The sequence below is a fragment of the Balaenoptera borealis genome (genome assembly GCF_965194805.1).
Source record: "Balaenoptera borealis genome assembly, chromosome: 7".
Taxonomy (NCBI): domain Eukaryota; kingdom Metazoa; phylum Chordata; class Mammalia; order Artiodactyla; family Balaenopteridae; genus Balaenoptera; species Balaenoptera borealis.
Window position 1 is genome coordinate 54,017,984 of NC_138864.1, and position 18,765 is coordinate 54,036,748.

The 18,765-nt window shown below is 40.8% G+C and overlaps 2 protein-coding genes across 5 annotated transcripts in view; one reads left to right on the forward strand and one right to left on the reverse strand.

Moving 5' to 3' along the window:
• The window catches only part of IGF2BP3 (insulin like growth factor 2 mRNA binding protein 3), a 147,487-nt gene that overhangs the window by 110,999 nt on the left and 17,723 nt on the right, over positions 1–18,765 (forward strand). Inside the window, exons 4-10 of one of the 2 annotated variants that reach the window (XM_082398391.1) lie at positions 558–609; positions 706–769; positions 8,764–9,045; positions 13,285–13,419; positions 14,712–14,834; positions 16,950–17,085; positions 18,612–18,737. In XM_082398391.1, coding sequence (XP_082254517.1) covers positions 558–609; positions 706–769; positions 8,764–9,045; positions 13,285–13,419; positions 14,712–14,834; positions 16,950–17,085; positions 18,612–18,737 — 918 coding nt within the window. The remainder of the gene's footprint in view (positions 1–557; positions 610–705; positions 770–8,763; positions 9,046–13,284; positions 13,420–14,711; positions 14,835–16,949; positions 17,086–18,611; positions 18,738–18,765) is intronic. The other variant, XM_082398392.1, reaches the window with a different exon arrangement.
• Positions 1–18,765, reverse strand: part of MALSU1 (mitochondrial assembly of ribosomal large subunit 1) — a 125,615-nt gene that overhangs the window by 64,529 nt on the left and 42,321 nt on the right. The window contains exon 5 of one of the 3 annotated variants that reach the window (XR_014246446.1): positions 14,668–14,787. The exons of the other annotated variants lie outside the window; for them this stretch is intronic. The gene's annotated coding sequence lies outside the window, so the exon portion shown is untranslated. The remainder of the gene's footprint in view (positions 1–14,667; positions 14,788–18,765) is intronic. 3 annotated transcript variants of the gene reach the window in all.

Sequence of the window (18,765 nt, forward strand, 5' to 3'; positions counted from 1 at the left end):
TACTGTCCAAGAATTGATAAACCACTTAGATTAGTCTTTAGTTCAAGACTCCAGGCAGAATATCTTTCTTCATTTTGCTAGCCTGCCTTGAGAGTAGTCTGTTTCGATACATCTGTTCCAGCTGTAAAAGGAAGTTCTTTGAAAAGGAACATCTTAAAGACAAAACTTAACTTGGGCCCTTGTCTTGTGACTTGCTATACAAGGAGGAAGTGTGATGATGTGTCGGTGGTGTGTGTATGAGAATTACATGCTTGCTTGTCCTCCGGCCTCAGGAACCAGCAGCTGTAGCTTTGAATGTTTTGCTGAGCCCCTATACTTCTTGGTTAAATCTGCTCGAAGTCAGGGACCTTGGGAGAGGCAGAAGAGAAAAACCCACTGTATGCTCCCTATGGGGCCCTTCCCTCACTTCTGTAGGCCCAAACCCCAGTTATTATTTTTTTTGGGGGGCGGGGGACTCATTTCCATCACAATTCCTTTGTGATTTTAAAACCTATTCCTGCCCTTGTTAATAACGTGGGAAATTGAAAATTTGTCATTTTCTCTCCCCCTCCTGCTAGGTGCTGGATAGTTTACTAGTCCAGTATGGAGTGGTGGAAAGCTGTGAGCAAGGTACATGTCTTCTCAATTGCTTTCAAATTTGTAAAAGGAAGAAAGCAGAAAGAAAACTAACCTTTTTTTTCCTCTTCATTTTTTTTCTTCCTCTAGTGAACACTGACTCGGAAACTGCAGTCGTTAATGTAACCTATTCCAGTAAGGAGCAAGCTAGACAGTAAGCAGTTTGAAACTTTTAATCTCTGTGTAATAACTAGGTTAAATATAGTACTTATATTTTGGGCTGGTGGGTAGCAGACATAAACTTTATTTTGCAAAGTTTGACCTTGCAATTCTTAAGTTTGAATGTCTAATAAGAACCTACATTGGTTAAAGTTTTTATTACATTTTCAGTATATCTTTAATGCCAAGAATATAGTGACATAGTATGAAGCTGAATTGCATCCTGTTTGCAAAAAGCTCTGGGCCTGGGTATCATTGCCAAATGACATTAAAGACTTTTTTCCCCTTATTATTGGTTATGATAACATATATTGTTGCTGTTTTGCCCAAAGCTGGTAAGTTTATCATGTGTTAAACTAACAACAGTGTTAAATGTTAAGTTTTCTTGTTCGCTGATTTTTCTGATTACTGTTGTCATTTAGGAGTGTGCAGAAGTGGGATTAATGTAATTTGGTGGAAAAAAATATATTCCGATGCAATAGGCAAAGTTTCACAGATCAAAAAAATCTTCCTTAGGAAAAGGTAATTCTGTAGGCTTGGGAATAATCTAATGAACTGATTGACCACTAGAGAGAGGAAATGAGGATCCCACCAATACTGCTTTTGACTGATCTGCTCAGAACACAAACGTGGAGGGATGGCATGCAAGGTGCCCAGCAGTGCTGAGTGTCAGCAGACCATGGAAATTTTGACCACCGCCAGCTCAAGTGCAGGCAGGAACAGACTGTCTGCTCTCTGTGGGAAAAGAAAGGACCGTGCTGGCTGACCCTGAGCCCTAAAGGGGAAAGGCAAAACCAGCAGCAAGAGTGGGAATACAGCCAGGTTACCAAAGGCAGTACCCATGCATGGAGGGACTATGAAAAGAAAGATAGGGGTGGGATAGAGTTGGAAATTTGCATAACACAAGTGGAACTTTATTTTTTTAATTGGTAATATTCACATGGTTCAGAATTTTAAAGGTCTAAAGATGTATGTAGTGCAGATCTTCCTCCCAGTGTTGTTCCCACCTACCTTGTTCCCTTCCTTGGAGATAACCATGTGGAAGAACAGTACGTGTGTGTATTCTTCCTCCTTTTTACCCAAATGATAGATACCATAACATTTGAGTGTTTTATACATGTAAATATATCTCTTATAGTTGCATAGAATTTGATTGTATGGATATGGAATGACTTATTCCCAAATTGGATTTTTAGTTCTCTTGCAGTTATGAACAATGATGTATTGAATTCCTTTTGCAGTCATTTTGCAAGTGTGCGAGTAGAGCCATAGGTTAAATTCCTAGAAGTAGATTTGCTGAGTCAAGATGGATGTGCATTTAAAAAATTTTGTTTGATATTGATGGGTTATCCTTCCTAAAGCTTGAACTAGTTTAAATTCCCATCAGCACTGTGAGTGAGTCCATTTCTCCTTAATTCTCCCTAACACAGGGCTTTATCAAACTTTGCCCATCAAGTGGGTGAAAAGTGGTATCTAATTATGTTAATTTCACTTTTCTTTCTCAGGAGCAAGACTCGAGATTCACTTTTAATGTTTTAAGATGAGACTCTTAATATTTTTTTTGATTTTTTTAAATTGAAGTATAGTTGATTTACAGTGTTGTACCACCTCTGCTGTACAGCAGAGTGACTCAGTTTTACATATATCTACATTCTTTTTTTAAATATTCTTTTCCATTATGGTTTATCCCAGGAGATTGGATATAGTTCCCTGTGCTATACAGTAGGACCTTGTTGTTTATCCATTCTAAATGTAATAGTTTGCATCTACCAACCCCAAATTCCCAGTTCATCCCTCTCCCTCCCCCCCACCCCCCTTGGCAACCACAAGTCTGATCTCCATGTCTGTGGAGGCTCTTAATATATCTTAAAATACTCATTTTTTCCTTCTGTTTGTATTGTTCATTTATTTTAAAAATGTTAACAGTTTATGTGAGGACATTATAGAAGTTGTGGTATATGTTGTAAAACAAACTCATTTCTCACAAACTTTATTCTTCAATCATGATATAAGAGGAATAACAAGAAAATTTCACATTTTTTACCCGAAGTAGATTGGGGGTAAAAGTGAGCAGTGAGAACACAGGGGTTCCATTCATTTACATGTTAATCTTAACAAAGACTGTAATAAATATTACTTGGTAGAGCCAACTCTCTGTTAGATGGGAGATAAGGGACAGCATGATAAACCCAAGGATATCTGGAGATTGTCAGAGGCCTGTCCCAGTTGTGTCATTTGACAGTTTATGTGAGGCTAGCTGGGTAGAGGGGAAGTGTCTAATTTAACAGTTAACACGGCTGTACGGGAGAGCGCATGTTGGAGACAGACCCACATAGCTTTGCAGATGTTTGGAGTGAGCCTTCATGGGGACTGGCTGACATTTAGCACCCACAACCCCCTGTAAAAATTCCGAAGCATTAAGAGTACAGGCATGGGAAGGGCAGACTGCTAGCCAAGGCAGAATGACTGCTGAAGGTACTCTCAGCGTGACAGCAAGCTGAATGTGGAGGCATTTTAATTCTAAAAGCACTTTGTAGTGATAGAGATTGTCAGGATCCTGTTGATCACAAGGAGGGACGAAAAGACTGTGAGGAGTTTGTCGTTTAGGCAGTTATGTAATCTAAACAAATAAATTGGGCATTTCAATGAATGAAAAATCATCATGTCCTTCATTCTAGTAGTCAACCCGTTAACATTTATTGAGTACCAGTTATTGACCAAAAGTTGCCAGTGCATAAAGGCAAAGTCTCTGTCCTCAAGGATGGGCCTTCCAGTGCTGGGAAAGTATTTGGAGAGGGATCACCTGATTTAATTCCTGTCCAAGTTGAGTTTCCTTCTAGGAATACTGGGTCATCTCCCCCTCAAGAATTCCAAAGATCAAAGAGAATTAGAAAATAAGTGAGTATTCAGAGAAAGTTAATAGATTTAAAGAATGGACAAATCAATTTTGTGTACAATGTTATGAAAACTATTAAGTTTTCTAGTAAGTTATTTTAAAAAGATGTGAAGTGCATTATCATTCTTTGAGGAGAATTAATTTTATTTGAGAGGCATTCGATGTAGTGGAGAAAGCATGGACCCTGAAGTCAGGCAGCTCTGACTGTAATCTTGACCTCTCTGAGCTTCAGTTTTTCAGCTACAAAATGAGGGCTGACAAGAAACTAATATATTCATGCATATATGCTCATATTTATAGACAGTGGTCTCATCAAATGTAAATTTGATAATTTACAGTAAATAATAATTTACTGTAGATAATAATTCTTGTTCAACCCACTGCTTCTGGGCACCTAAAGAACAGCTGGATTTGGCTTGAGCTGGGGAAGGCTGGTCCATCCAGACCTTGCTCTGCTGAACCCTGAGAGCCTGTTCTCTGAGCTCCTGCAAGACTGTTGCCTAAACTAATCTGGCATGATTTCTTCTTGCCTTTTCCATTGCAGCCATCCATAGCTCACTTCTTCAGGTGATAAGGGCTGAGGTGACATTCTCAGCTGACTTCTTTTTTTCCATAGCATCTGTTACGTGGACATCTCTGTAACTGGGATGTGCTTGTGCAGGAGTGAGTAGAGCGTGGAGATTAAGAGGATACATTCCAGAGTCCAATTCCATGGAATGGACTTCCTGTGCCACTTCTCTAGCTGTGACTCTGGTCAACTTAAACTGTCTTAATTCAACCCTATGTGTAAAATGGGAAGGTGGTAAGAGTTCCTAAGTTAGCAACTATTACACATTTTCCCAACATTTTTCACTGCTGTTGATAACACCCCGTTATTGTACAGGATACTTCATTTCAGATAATGACTGGCCACTGACCCTCAGGTGTTAGGGACCAAGTTCAAAAGCCTCTTTTTAAGCTCTATGAATGACACTTTTTAGAGGATTCTTCAATAAGGCTATGTCTCTAAGAATTTAACATGGAAATTCCTGCCACCTTGTGGCTAAGAAAAAAATCAAAGGTTAACAGTGCCAGTATTACTAGGAAATGCATGCATTTGCTTTAACCTCGAGCCTCAAATTACTAATTTACTAAAATAATACATGAGTAAAAATAATGAAAACTTAAAAAATAAATTATTAAAACCAGGAGTATGGGGCTTCCCTGGTGGTGCAGTGGTTAAGAATCCACCTGCCAATACAGGGGACACGGGTTCGAGCCCTGGTCCAGGAAGATCCCACATGCCGCGGAACAACAAGCCTGTGCACCACAACTACTGAGCCTGCGCTCTAGAGCCCGCATGCCTAGAGCCTGTGCTCTACAACGAGAGAGACCACCACAATGAGAAGCCTGCGCACCACAATGAAGAGTAGCCCCTGCTTGCTGCAACTAGAGAGTGCCCACGCACAGCAATGAAGACCCAATGCAGCCAAAAATAAATAAATAAATTTTTAAAAATTAATTAAAAATATGAATTTTAAAAAAAGATCAAAGCACTTTATTAAAAAACAAAATAACAGGAGTATTATTTAGTGTTTCTTGTTCCTGGAAGCAAGAGAGACTTGGGTCTCTGGAATACCTATTCCTTGCATCTTCCAGGGATGCTCAGATAATAACAAAGGCAGCGTTCATTGGAAGATTTGTAATGGGTGACAAAGAAATAACCCTTCAGAATTTGTAGGTGTTTAGTTCTCTTTTTTTAGGGTTCTTATTTCTTTTCTTTTTTTTGTAGTTGGGGCTGTTTATTATCTGAGGAGCTTTTTCTAAAGATAAATTTGGCATTTTATTTTATAAAATTGAAGTGTAGTTGATTTAACAATGCTGTGTTCATTTCTGCTGTACAGCAAAGTGACTCAGTTATATATATATATATATATATATATATATATATATATATATATATTCTTTTTTATGTTCTTTTCCATTATGGTTTATCCCAGGACATTGAATATAGTTCCCTGTGCTATACAGTAGGACCTTGTTGTCCAGGGGGGTTCTTATTTCTGGTGTGTGTTTTTTTTTTTTGTTGGGGAATAGGAATATAGTTTATATATTGAAGCTATTATTGCATATCTTTTTATATCAGTTTGAAGATTTGTATTGGGTACACACAGAAGTGTTTGAAACAACTTGGCTGATGGCTAAAGGGAGGATAATTTACCCTTAAGCTTTGAAAATTATGTAAATAGAAGATTTATTCTGGAAAAAGAAACAACAGACCAGGTAGTGAGACAAAGAAATTTGTTGCCCTTTTTGCCGTTCAGAGATAACCACTGTGAAATTTGCCATCAAGTTTGTTTGACTTTGTCCGTGCGTTACAACTTTCAAAATGCTGAAGATCATTCGGTAGCGTTGTGCAGGTTGTCTTTGCGTTAACGATATTTATACCGTTAGTAATCTCCATCTGGTATTTCATCCCTACCACAGTCTATGTAGTCAAGTCCTCTACTGGGCATCTAGGTTGTTTGCCGTTTTTTTGCCTTTAGAACTAGTTTAGTAATGAAGTCTTTTGTGGGTAAATATATGGGCTTTGTCCGTAATTGTTTCCTTAAGGTGCATCCCTGCAGTGGTATTATCAGGCTTTTGGTAATTATTGCTGAATTGTATGTCTCAGCCTCTTATTCTTGGTACAAGGAGAAAATGGAATGGTGTGACTTTTCAATAATGGCTAAGCCTCATTTTGTTAGGATCTATGAGATACCCAGCAGTGGGGTCTAGGAATAAGAAAAAGAGATCTTAGACATGGAATTTAGAGTTGAAAGGGACCATAAATCTAGGCTAATGCCAAACAACAGAACAACTTTTCCAGGGTTCTATGGCTACTTAGTCTTCAAGCTGGGCTAGAATTTGGGTCTCTCTTTTTCACTGCTCAGCTCTGTATGTGTGTACCATTGGATAAATTTAACTTCTCTGGGTCTCAGTTCTTCTTACTCTCTCATCCTTGAGATAAACTACTTATTCTTTCTCTCAAGGCCCTTTCAGTCCTACACTGTGATCTATCCCAATAAACATAGCAGTGCAATTAAGAGCTACCACCTAGCAAAACTACTCACCATCTTCTGAATGACTCTTAAAATTGCATCAGAGCAGAGGCAAGTAATGATGAGAAACAGCATCCTGAGTAGTACACATGTGGGATAAACATCCTTGAGTTCTGTTGAGCTGAACGCATATGTCTTGAGTAATTATGATGACAGTTGTTGATCACACGTCTTGCATGTTACAGTAGGGTTGGTGAAAATACTATTAAGGTTTCCCCTGAACTCAGCAGACCACCAAATGGTATAGCTGAATATTAAGCTTTGTGCATAGAAAGGTTATAGTGGTTGACTTAAAATTCAGAAACTTGGAATCTTCAGTCATGAGAAAGTCATTGCTTGCAGTTAAGTTACTCCTGTACCTTCAGCTAGCTGTGTCCAAGTTTGGAGCACTGTGGGCTGAGGGGTTGGGAACCCTGCTTCCTTGGCAGTTAGCAGTGGGATATACACAGTGCGTGCTGTCTGCTCTCTGACAGGAGCAGCCTGAGTTTAGGGCCTTTGGGACCCAGACTGCGCACCGGGTCCTGGAGCACTGTGCTATCTGACCTCCCAAGTGAGAGAATCTTTTCCTTTCCCCTCCAAGAAATCTTTTTAAAGCAGCACAGTGAAGTTTGGAATTACAGTTTATGCCAATTTGACAGAGTTGTCTCTTGGGACACACATGACCGTATCTGGGTAGCCCCAGAATACATAAAAGCATCTGGTGACTTACATGTTTATCTCTGTTTATTCCCGTGGAGAAGGACGTCTGTCTGCCTGCCTCTCTCACTCAAGAAAGAAGCTAATTACTTTTTTTGATAACATTACTGACTTAATTCCAGAATCAAACTTTACTTACCCTCTTCTGAAGCTGGCAGTACTCAATTTTATAGTGGGAAAGGATGTTACTATGGACTGTATTGCCTTTTATGCCTGTAGGTATAGTTGATTCCTACATTGGGCTTGGCTTTCTTTATGTCTCTGAAAGAACCTTCAATGATCTGTTTCTTCTGGGCTTTTAAAAGGTTTAAAGTTGCTTTGAATGGGGAATTCCTTGGCGGTCCAGTGGTTAGGACTCTGCGCTTTCACTGCTGAGGGCACTGGTTCGATCCCTGGCTGGGGAACTAAGATGCCACAAGCTGCCCAGTGTGGGCAAAAAAAAAAAAAAAAGGGTTACTTTGAATGAATATCTAATTGGTTGAAACTTCTGTAATTCCAACTTCCTGTAATAACTATACATCATTGATATTAATAAAATCACTCAGCTGTTGTCTTCCTTTAGAAATAGCCAAAATATTTTAGGGCCCTTTATCCACATATTCCTTAAGAAAAAAGGGGAGAGGGAAGAAGCAACGAAAAATGTGTTAACTTAAGGTTCTTGTATCAGGGCATTGGTAAAACAAGTTTTGCTGTGTGCCTTCTATCACCTGTGAAGCTTATGAAAAGAATGCCATCTTTAGCTACTTTTTAAAAATTGAAGTATAGTTGATTTACAATGTTGTGTTAACTTCTGCTGCATAGCAAAGTGATTCAGTTATATATACATTAGAAAAGAATGCCCTCTGATACAAAAATCACATGGAAATATCCCAAGATGTATTGTATTTGGAAAAAAAGCAAGTCACAAGACTATGTATATCATGATCTCAGTTATGCTTTTAAAGAGGGCACTGAACACGTACACACCTGTGTGAACATATGGAAAGAACTGGCCCGTTTGCAGAAGTTATCACAGTTCACAGTTACTCTGGGAAGGGTCTTGGAGGGTTGGCAATGGTGACAGAAATTTCTTGATAACTTTGTTTTCCTGTATGATTGGGATCTTGTTGGTCTTTCCTATGTGTCCTTCAAAGGAAAAGTGCAGGTCGGGGTGGGGGAAGTGTTACGTGTGTGCTGGGTTTGCTACTTCTTGAGTGGCTTTATTCAGAAGTTTTAGAGCCAGTAATCCTGAGTGGAAGAGGTGGGTATTGCTTTGCTGAAAGGTTTGTTTTATAGCTCGGTTCCTCTTCCCGCCCCCTGCTCCTTGTCAACTTCCAGAGCTTTAGACAAACTGAGCGGATTCCAGCTGGAGAACTTCACACTGAAAGTGGCCTACATCCCTGACGGAACGGCTGACCAGCAGAACCCCTCGCAGCAGCCCCGAGGTCGCCGTGGGTTTGGGCAGAGGGGCTCATCGCGGCAGGGGTCTCCAGGATCCATGTCCAAGCAGAAACCGTGCGACTTGCCTCTGCGTCTGCTGGTTCCCACCCAATTCGTTGGCGCCATTATAGGAAAAGAAGGTGCTACCATTCGGAACATTACCAAACAGACCCAGTCTAAGTGAGTATTCCTGAGTGTGTGGGGGGCCTTCATGCTTTCCCCTTTGGATCTTAATAACAGAGTAGGTTGTCTTGGTACTTCATGATGATGATGATCCCTTCTTGTACGGTACTTGGGAATCCGGGAAATCTTTGTGATTTGATATACTTTTTATTTTTGATAAATCAATAAAATAAATGCATTTGTTTATTTATTTATGGCTGCGGTGGGTTGCACGTGGGCTTTCTCTAGTTGCGGTGAGCGGGGGCTACTCTTCGTTGCGGTGCACAGGCTTCTCATTGCGGTGGCTTCTCTTGGTGTGGAGCGCGGGCTTCAGTAGTTGTGGCTCGAAGGCTCTAGAGCGCAGGCTCAGTAGTTGTGGCGCACGGGCTTAGTTGCTCTGCGGCATGTGGGATCTTCCCGGACCAGGGATCGAACCCATGTCCCCTGCATTGGCAGGCGGATTCTTATCCACTGCGCCACCAGGGAATTCCCGTGATTTGATATCTTAGTGTTCATTTCATATAAACCTGGGGCTAAACCTTAATCTCAAAGGGAACTTCAAATTTTCACACATGAATGGAAAACAAATGATACTTAATCCACTCCTGATGAGGGAGGCCCTGATAAACAAAAGGGCAGCTTCTAGGTTCTCTGCTCTCCCATCTCCACTCTGACCTCCAGTTATAACTGCCTTCAGTGCTTTTGGAAGTAATTTTCTGGGTCCAGTACAGAGATAGTTTTTCAGTCTTGCTTTACTTCAGTGAAGAATCATTCAGCTATGGTCCATAGTTATCCTGTGTTTAAGTCATGTAGTTAGAATGGTTGTTTCTTTAGGATGTTGTTTGATAGTTTTAATTTGCAGATTTTGAGGAATTAGAAGATTCTCCATCAAACCTTTGACGCTAACTTTTTAGGAGTAGAAAGCAGGAGCTATTTGTTTTTATTTACCACTGTAGCCCCAGTGGTGGGCATGTTGCCTTATATGTAGGTGGGTCTCATATTTGTCAAATGAGTGAAATAACTATATGTGAATTATATTTAATGCCCTTAAAATACATCTAAGGGACTTTCTCAGTTTTGAAGCTCCAGTGATTATATATTCATTGTTTTGCTTTAGTAACCATCCTGTTTGCTTTAGTAACCATCCTGTTATGCTGTAGTGAAGATTTTGACCCAAAGAAACTTGGTAATGAATTCTGTCCTCACCCTTAGTTCTGTAAATTGCTACCAGGCACATCTCTGGGACAGCTGCTGCCATATTTCCTGAAGAACTGTGGGTGTATTAGGGAGAAAAGGCTGTGTGTACAAACCTCCCTTGTGTCATTCTATACGAAAGGGTAGGGAAATGGCCCCTGGGCCAGCTACAGAGATGACTGTGGATCATTTTGCTTTTTAAATTTAGTAAGAAAAATTATTATTTTGTGTGGTTCAAGGAGTTAAGCAGAGTCTTTTTCAGAAAGTGCGACTATACCTTGTGCTGTGTATACCTTGCCTACGTGTTTGTTCCAGCAGGCTTAAGAGGCTATCCATGTTCATCACAGGCACCATGCCTGCCTTGAGCTGGCTGACTCATTTCTCACGCAGAAACAAACGAACTGTGTCTAGTGGTGGTTGCGTACCCACTCCCCTGTGGAGTGACATCTGGTCCTGCCTTCCCCTGCTTTGAAGCAGGAGTTGCTGGGTGTTGGTTACCTTTGTGCAAACTCAGTGGCTTTGACTTCATAATGTAGAGTGTGGGGAAGACAACTGAACCATAGCCTAATCAGTTTTCATCTTAAATTTGCCTGGTTTTAATATTAAAATTTAAGGGCTTCTTGCTTCCCTTGATTCCCTGTTACCTGCAGAAACTAATAATTCAGTGGTTTACCATCCTTGTCACATGGCAGATTAAAGTTGTTCCTTTTAAAGCTACTCATTTCCTTGTCGGAGGAAAGAGCTTCTGTGATTTAAATTGAACTGTTTGTTTTATTTAAGCAGGAAGATGGAGGATGGAGAGGGAAGGGAAGCAATTTTTGTTGTATCCGATGATTCACTTGCAGCTCTGCCAGCGGATTTAATTAACTCTTGCCATTGAAACTAGTCATTATCAGATCTTCTGTTTCTGGAATGGCCTCGCAGGGCTACCCTAATCTGAGACAATACTTACAGTGATTGGGGATTGAAACCAGTGACTGCAAAGATGGTCCCTGAGATCAGAACCGTTATCTAAGATACTTTTTTTTATTGGTTATTTCTAGATATCTCTTATTTGTTTCACTTCTACATTGCCCTAATTTTTAGTTACAGGTTTTAATTCTGAGATAAATCTTCAGTTTTCAATCAGACATTTAGGAAAATGAAATCCAGGCCTTGATTTTCTTGGCAGGATGAAGTGGTCCTTCTCATGACCACGAGTTACACAGCTCTTCATCTAGTGTTTGAGTGGCCAAGGGAACTCACCAGTACTTAATTTTCCCTGAACACAGTTTTTTTTTTTTTGATAGTTGATTTTCTTTCTTGTACTTTTTAAACAGAAGACTTATTTTTGTATTTAATTCAAAACATACAAGTATGTACATTAAAAAAATAAAAACAAAGAGCTAATCTTCATCTAACCCCCAAGGTGACCATTGTTAAGTTGAGGATATGTCTTTACAGGACTCGTTCCTTGTAGCTACTAACATGTGTAGCTTTAAATGAGAAATCATACCATGGTATGTATTGCATTTTTTTTCACATAAGATCAAGGACCTCTAACTATGTTGGCACCTGTAATTTAACCACATGTTTTCAAACAGCTGTATAGTATGGATGTAATGTTATTTAACTGTTTCTTCCTGAGAGGTATTTCAAAGGTAATTCCAACTTTCTTTCTGTTACAAATAGTGCTACAGTGAACATTCCTGCACTAGTGATTTTCAAGCAGTAAGTGGTCCCCCCTGCAGACGTTCGGCAATGTCTGGAGACATTTTTGGTTGTCACATCTGCATGAGAGGGGGGGTGCCACTGGCATCTAGTGGGCAGAGGCCAGGGATGCTGCTGAACGTCCTACAATGCACAGGACAGCCTCCACAGCAGAGCACTAGTCTGATCCGAGATGTCAATACTGCAAAGGGTGAAAAACACCCGTCTTGGCCCATGTATGAGACTACATCTGTAGGAGGCGTTATGAGAAGTAGGATTCTTAGGTCAAAAGATCATAAGCACGGGGGCTTCCCTGGTGGCGCAGTGGTTGAGAATCTGCCTGCCAATGCAGGGGACACGGGTTCGAGCCGTGGTCTGGGAGGATCCCACATGCCGCGGAGCAACTGGGCCCGTGAGCCACAACTACTGAGCCTGCGCGTCTGGAGCCTGTGCTCCGCAACAAGAGAGGCCACGATGGTGAGAGGCCCGTGCACCACGATGAAGAGTGGCCCCCGCTTGCCACAACTAGAGAAAGCCCTTGCACAGAAACGAAGACCCAACACAGCCAAAAATAATAAAATAAAATAAATAATAATTAAAAAAAAAAAAAAGATCATAAGCAGCTCAGCTCTGAAAGGTCCTGGCGGTTTGCTCTGTACTCTGCACCGCACCAGAAGGGTGGCCATGCCCAGATGCACATCCTCTTGCCAGCACTTGATTTCATCCATTAACGTGCTCGCAGGCCTAGAAGAAAATGACACCTTGTTTTAATGACCGGTGAGGTGGAACATCGTTTTGTGTTTATTGGCCATTTGCTTTTCTTTGAAGTGGAATTGCCATCTCTTTGGGTTCCAATCCCATCACTATTTGTTATGCACCTTCCTCTCTCAAGGAGGCAAAATGTAGAAAGAGCCCTGCCGGAGGAAACAGAGGAGCGAAATCCCCACATGTGACGGATGGTGGACATACAGTATAGAATCAGAAGCTCCACCTGGCTTGTGGAATTCCAGCCCCAGTCCTCTTGGCTTGTGTTCCCGTCCCCCTTGGTTTTAGAGCAGAAGAAAGCCTTTTGTTTGAACCCAGGCTCCCGGACGTGAGATGTGTGACCTGTGGCACCTAAAAGGAAAATTAAGCACATGCAGCTTGGGCAGAATGAAAAGATGCCCCTGCATGAGCAAAGAGAGGGGAGTACTCCTGGAATTAAAATTGGTCTCATCCATGGTGACAGCTTATCAAGACTTGATGCTTTTGAGGGGAGTGAGTCATCCACTCTTTGCCCGGAAGTGCTGTGACTTCAAAGTTGGTAATTACAGACTCTATTGTGAATACATGCTTACAGCTCTTGTTTTCCTCTCCCTTTGTGCCCACCGGAAGAATTGATGTCCATCGTAAAGAGAATGCAGGTGCTGCTGAGAAGTCAATTACTATTCTCTCTACCCCTGAGGGCACCTCGGCGGCTTGTAAGTCTATTCTGGAGATTATGCATAAAGAAGCTCAAGATATAAAATTGTGAGTAAAGAGGATTACCCCGGGAAGAGGCTGATATTTACACTGTCTTATTTTGGAATTCTGTGACACAGTTCTTGGGAATTGCCAACAGAGAAAGAGAAATGCTGTCCCAAAGAGCGACAGAGGGTTGGCACTATTGATTTGGTTATAAAGCATAAGTCTTTTAAATATTTTGTTTTCATTCATGTTTGGGTATCTTGTGAGTGGTGTAATGGGAACCGTCTAGCTGTAAAAGAAGGCAGTTGGGTGTCACAGGAAGCCCACCTAAGGTCCAAGAAGTATCCCCGGGATTTACCCAAAGCAGGGACCCCAAATCCTCACTCCTTTACTTGGAGCTCACTGGAGCTCTGTCCATGTCTGCCCAGCCTCCCCCTGCAGCAGCAGGGGGTATGGAGGTGAGGAAATCCCTAACCTTGTGCTACGGCAAACTGGGGATTGACTGGGGCGTTTCAGGTTGAAACTCTAGGTATCTTTTGCACAGGAGCCTTGAGCAGAGGTTGGGTTCTCTGCTGCTTGTAGCATCCAGCACAGAGGTGTGCTGAAAGTAGGATCCAGAGTAAGATGCTGGACTTAGCTTGGGGACCTAATGACTAGCATTTAATTTGTAGGGACCTTTGAAATATATTACATCTATTTTAATTGTAAGTTATATTATATGTTTCTGTACTATAAGATTAAAATTCTTTTTTTAGTACAGAGAAAAGTAAAGAAACAGCCCACCATTCAGATAACCCCAATGACATTTTCAAACAATGCTACATATATGACTTGGAAATTCAGAAAGGTACAAGATGAAAAGTGAAAGCCGTCCCTTCCTGCCCTTATACTCTTCCCCCAAGGTGTAACCACTGTTGAGTTTCTTCTGTTTCCCTCTGTAAATTGTGCATGTTACCTCCAGCAGTGTATTTTAAAATTATTCTGAAGTCACACTGGTTTGCATTTGTACGTGGTGTTCTGGTACTCAGGGTTTCAGAATATGGGTTTGAGTAAGGTGTTTTCAAAGAGCTAACAGAATCCATTTTTGGAAGACATTCCCTGAGATGAATAAAAGGAAACTTTTAAAAATTAACTCCTATCCAAATACTTGTCAGTGTTTTTTCACCCCCTCTATTCATGCATTGCTAGAATGTAGGCTAATGGTCAGCAAACTTTAAACTATACCTAGCAGAATTCTTCCTATATGGTAGGTAGGAAGTAAATGTTTAATGAATGAATATTGTCTTTTTACCCTACAGTAGGTTTACTTACCCTGATTTGGTGGCCTTTTTATTTGTTTCTTTCTTTCTTTACAGCACAGAAGAGATTCCCTTGAAGATTTTAGCCCATAATAACTTTGTAGGACGTCTTATTGGTAAGGAAGGAAGAAACCTTAAAAAAATTGAGCAAGACACAGACACTAAAATCACAATATCTCCGTAAGTGCTGGCTTGCTTCCTTTTGAATCAGAAAACTTTCACACACCGTTTCTAAGCTGTAGGTTATATATTAAGCATTTTACAACTCTTGGAGCTGGCCTGTACCACCATACTTATACTTCATTTCTCAAACTGAGTCTGCTGCCTGCTATCTGTTTCTAACTCATAGTGAAAGCATTATCTGTTCCCACTAAAAAGGCAGGACGCACTAAATACTTTACGTTCGTACTTCCTAGCTGAAGTCTTGGTCAGGTTTTCTGGCATATACTCCCAAAGTTGGAATATATAACCCAGTGTATTATGCATTGCTGTGTAACAAATTATCCCAACACTGGACCGCTGACGACGAGGGTAAGCATTGATTGCTCACCTAGTTTCTGTGGGTCAGGAATTCAGGAACAGCTTAACTGGGTGGTTCTGGTTGGGGATCTCTTGATGTTGCTGAGAAGCTGATGCCGGCTCTTGGAGTGAGGCCTCAGCTCCTGGGCCTCTCCACAGGGCTGTTTGGGTGTCTTAAAGACACAGCAGCTCTCTTCCCTCAGACTGAATGATCTAGGAAAGAGCAAGACGGAAGCGGCAGTGTCTTTTATAACATAGCCTCAGAAGTCACACTCTTTACCATTTTTCTATTGTTGTTGACATGTTGGCTCTAGTTAGTGTGGGAGGAGACTGCCCATCCCTGGGGAGTGGGGATTTGGAGGCTGGCCCCCATGTCTAGGGCCATGAGTGCTCTGAAATTATATGGAAAGGCCTTTGTCTTCTGAGGGTGACTTTCCTTCATTTCCTTCAGAGTACCCCAAAAAGTCGAAGAATAGTAGAGAAAGACTGGGGCAATATGTTCATGCAGTAAGGAGTTTTCAAAGAAGGGGGTGGAAAGGAAGTGGGAGAGTTGTGCTTTGTGGGCAAGAAAGGAAAAACTGCACAGTGTTAAAAATAACAAATGATCCTACCCTGTCTTGAATTTTATGCTCAGAAAGGGGAGGGTTTTAATAGAAAATAATCTTAAAATCTATTCTGGAAGCAACTATTTTAAAAATTGTAACAGAAAATGCTTGGCAGGGAAGAGGTGGGTTGAGCCTGGAGATGAGACATATACTTGTTTAAGTAGTCTAAGACAAATCATCTTCATTGTGTAGATGTCTATATTTTTAGCGAGTTTAGGAAGAAGTTAAGGAAAAATATCCTATTCATCTGGCTCAAGTCTAGCTTGAGACATTTTGTTAGTAATGAAAATGAGAATTTTAACCCTAGGAATATGAAGGGGAGCTGTCTTAATATTCTGTATCCTTTCCATCTGTATATTTAGTTTTATTTCCATAGTAAGTATCTCCCACTGGTTTCCCTTCAAGGCTGTTGACTGGCTCAGGCTTAGGGTGGTCTCAGATGTCACCTGAATGGATTTTGAAACTTCAGCAGGAGCTGAGTCAAGCAGGGAGTTTCTGAATACTGCTGTTGCATTCTAACTTTTTAGTTGTCTAAATGGTCATCGAGGGACTATTTTAAAAATTTAGTCAAAATGGATTGATTTGTATTATTTCCTGAAGCCTACATCAATCTAAATTCTAAAATTACCGTCAAAAATTAAGTTTAGACACGTGAATCCTGGCTTGCCCTTTTGGAATATTACCGTGCTTATTCCTTGCTTGGCGACCCAGAAAATGCAATTGCATGGGAATGCCAGTTAACGCCTCGAATTGGTCAGTGCAGACTAGGAACATACTTATTAAAGGTTATGTTCATTTGGTTCTTGGTTTCCACTAAAACTGTATATTCCTCCGATCATTTTCTTTACATTTCACTGTTAAATAGTGAAAATAGTTCACCTTAAGTGGTCAAGAAGTGCACTCTATTTAAAACATGGACTTAATCGAACTGTGCAGCGATGTTTATTGAGAAGGTGGGAGGGGCAGTATTTTCTTCTCTCATGCAGTTTTACAATTCTTGGAGTCATGTCTTTTGGGGCTTACTCATTTTTCATCATGTCTAACCACCCACTTTTACATATTGCCAGCCTCCACAGTTGGGTTTTAATTGCCATCTGTGGCTGAACTATTATCAGCTGTCTTCCTCCTATAATTTCCAGTCTTTTTCTTTCCCCTCTGTTTCAATCTGCAGGTTGCAGGAACTGACGCTGTACAATCCAGAGCGCACCATTACGGTTAAAGGCAGTGTGGAAACATGTGCCAAAGCTGAGGAAGAGATAATGAAGAAAATCAGGGAGTCTTATGAAAATGATATTGCTTCCATGAATGTTAGTTTTAATATGAAGGAAATGTCTTTATTTTGATGAACAATCAAAAGATGTTTTCAATTGCATTAACATTGATTCCTTTAATGGTGTCATTGTTAGATGTGGTTTCTAATCGATTTTTAGCACCACGGTGAGTGCCCTGGGATAGTTGGCAAGACGCAGACTTTGACATCAGGCTTGGCTAGCTCTGTGATTTTAGCCAACTTCGAGCCTTAGCTTCCTCACCTGTGACGTAAGGCTAATACCTCCCTTAAAAAGGTTAATCTCTCCCATACCATGTGAGTTGGAGGGAGATGATAGTATTATAGGAAATGTGGGCTTTAGCGGTCTGTGAACTGGGTTTGAATCCCAGCTCAGCCATTTATTAGCTGTACCTCTATTCTCTTGGACAACTTATTTGGTCTCTCTGAGCACCAGTTTCCTCATCTGTAAAATGGGGATACTGCCTACATGGCATGCGTATTAGGATTATAATAGATACAGTGCATATAAAAGCTACTGTTATGAATACAAATTTAAAATTTGGTTACTCATAAACCTTGGAGATAAAAGAATTTCAAATGACAAAACAATCTGTGTAGTGCAAGTGCATTGCTGACATTCCTTAATGGATGGAATGGTGCAGAAAATGCAGCGCTTCCAAAGTCTGTCTTGAATTTTCAAGTAAATGATTAAAAAACAGTTCCTCAGTTGGGCCTGTCATCTGAAACATTACACCTAAAAGAAGGGAAAATGTAAAAATGATATTACCTTTGTGAGAAGAGCCTGGAATGCTAATCATTTTACCCCCACATGACTGCTGCCTACCTACCTTCCTTCACATTATCACTGCTCATCCAAATGTTTCAGAGTCGCCTGGGGGTAAATTCAGCCCTACAGGCCTTTAAAAAAGATTCTTGAGTGTGCTCAAGTCTGAACTCTGTAGTCCCCACCTTATTTCCTTAACCCTTATCAAATTAAGCCAAAACAAAATCCCATTTCTGGCTCCTGGATCCATTCCAAAGATAGGTTTAGTTGTAGAAGACATGGGGATGAGACCTGATTTCCAAAGGGCTTGATTTTGTTTTGGGTCTTTAGACTCATGACTGCCAAATTTTTTCCATGGCGTAAAGATCTCTTAATATCTGCTATCTGGTTTGCTCTTCGATGAACAAATCTTGTTTGCTTGTTTCTTCAATTAATGCAAGGTTTTCAGTCTCTATTTACTGTGTGCCCAGAGTGTACAGATTACATATACGTCTGAGCGCTGTGAGCTGGTCGTAAAGGCAAGAAAGCTGTGTTCCCTGCTTTGAGGAACCTAGCATGGCTTCAGGTCAAAGAGGAGGCAGACGGCACATGGATTTTAAAATATCAAGAATTATAAACAGACATAACCTACATACTCAAGTATAATCACATGGAACATCTGCTTTGTTCTAAAATTTGAGTCATAAAACGAGGTCACAGTCTGGATATTATCACATATAAATGCTCACTTACACTTGATCTTGTAATTGTAAAATGAAGGGACCTTTTTACCATTGCAGCTTCAAGCACATTTAATTCCTGGATTAAATCTGAATGCCTTGGGTCTGTTCCCACCCACTTCAGGGATGCCACCTCCCACCTCAGGGCCCCCTTCAGCTATGACTCCTCCTTACCCACAGTTTGAGGTAAGACAATGTGCCTTGGCTTTCTTTA